Source organism: Lactuca serriola, chromosome 6, assembly GCF_051521515.1.
Source record: "Lactuca serriola cultivar US96UC23 chromosome 6, Lser_US96UC23_V15, whole genome shotgun sequence".
Taxonomy (NCBI): domain Eukaryota; kingdom Viridiplantae; phylum Streptophyta; class Magnoliopsida; order Asterales; family Asteraceae; genus Lactuca; species Lactuca serriola.
Window position 1 is genome coordinate 113,307,201 of NC_136413.1, and position 1,884 is coordinate 113,309,084.

At 37.4% G+C, this 1,884-nt stretch overlaps 1 protein-coding gene across 1 annotated transcript; it reads left to right on the plus strand.

The window, feature by feature from the left end:
* Positions 1–1,106: 1,106 nt before the first annotated feature.
* Positions 1,107–1,535, plus strand: LOC145060073 (uncharacterized). The gene has a single exon (XM_079007800.1). It carries the CDS (start codon positions 1,107–1,109, stop codon positions 1,533–1,535), a length of 429 nt encoding a protein of 142 aa, XP_078863926.1.
* Positions 1,536–1,884: the final 349 nt, after the last annotated feature.

A 1,884-nucleotide genomic window follows, 5' to 3' on the forward strand; every position in this document is an offset into this window, starting at 1 on the left:
CAAGGTGTGAAGTAACTATACAAATTACTTGGTACCCTTAAGTGTTTACCCCTCAATCGATGTTCCGGTTAAGCACACACGCTCCATCAATACTATAATAAACATTAAGTTACCCTTTGCCTACCTTGTTAAGTGTGCTGGTTAACCACACACGCTCCACTAACCGACTTAAACAAAGTGCAAAGTCTAATTTCATGGATTAGCACCTTATTCACATTTTCCTATGTAACTCAGATTTGGTATTTATAAAAGGTTTAGTTACTTAGTATTTATCATTAATACTTTTAATGAAGGGAGAATTTATAGTCTTTGTCCTACCCGTTCGGCTAACGACCCTCCACCAGTCAAGGAAGTGGTGGGTGAGAGTGGACACCCATTAAACTGCCATTTTATAGGCATTAACCTTATACCCCCTTATAGACCGGTTTCGTGAATGAGGCCTACTAACGGTTAGTAGTCCTTGGATCTATGTTTTCTCTATTATACATGCAAATATTAATATTCCAAGGTATTACCCTATCTAGCATACAATCCTTGATACTTGGGTAATATAACAAGTTAGAATACATACCTTTTAATGAAGCTTAAAGTCTTGATCTTTAAGAGCTTAGCCCCAATAGTGTGGAAGCCTCAAGTGGAATCACAAATCACCAAAACACCTTGGAATAACCTTGAGAATAAGGATACTTTGGTTCTCTCTTAGTGAAATCGGCTAGCCCTCTTAGTGTACCCACACTAGTGCCAATTTCACCAACCAAGGACATCTTTATATAGTGTAGAGACTAGGGTTAAACCCATGACCTTTCATTTCATATGATCCATCGGTTAAACACTCCATGGACTATCCATGAAAGCTTAACCCACCCTAAATGAACTTGGCCCATCACACACATATATCTAAGAGTCTATATTTAATTAGTTCATTTTGATCACTTAATTAATTGTTGATCAATAGTAATTAAAATAATATGATTCCATATTAATATATTAGAACTTATAATATATTAATATACTATTCTCAAATGATTATCCATATAAATTGTGCCGGTGAAGTGCAACCCAAATGGACCATGCTGGGTCGGGTCAAGTACATACCAAATATAGTTATGGACTTAGACATTAATCCAAAAGACTTTGTGGCTGATTTCAGTGATGATCTACAACCTGAAACAGAGTTGGAGAGAAAACAACTTCAAAAAGAAGAAAGCATGGGAACATACACACTCTTCACTGACGGATCCTCAAAATTTAGAGGAACAGGACTAGGGATCATACTAAAATCGCCACAGGGGGACATCATACCCCAGACAATTATTTGTGAATTCGATGCAACCAACAACGAAGCTGAATACAAAGCATTGATCATGGGATTACAGCTGGCCAAGGATCTTCAAATCAATGGTCTTCATGTATTTGTTGACTCCTTATTACTAACTAATCATTTTAATGGATCCTATGCAATGAAAGGTGAAAGATTAGCGCTATACCTAAAAATCCTTAAAAATATGGCCTCTGAATTTGAAATTTCAGCCTAAACCAAGTTCCTAGAGAAGGCAATGTTGAGGCAAACACACTAGCCAACCTAGGATCTTCCCTTAATATCCCACCAGAAGTTAGGACCCCTATAACCTATATATTAATCCCATTGATAGAAGATAATTCTAATAAACCAAATAATCCCAATCACCATGGCCAAACAACCGATGTGGAAATAATCGAGGATCCTGGCCCTCAAGCAATAAGGATCCTACTCATCAGAATCTCAACATTTAGGATCCTCCGCAACACTCCAAATCTCGGATTCAACCCATAGTGGAATATCTCCAACATGACACAATCCCCAAAGAGGAAAAAATTGAGAAATCATTCAAGATGAGGGTCTCA

Bases quoted from the DNA above. Each gene is read 5' to 3' on its own strand.
- LOC145060073 (XM_079007800.1), top strand. From the start codon at position 1,107: ATGGACTTAGACATTAATCCAAAAGACTTTGTGGCTGATTTCAGTGAT.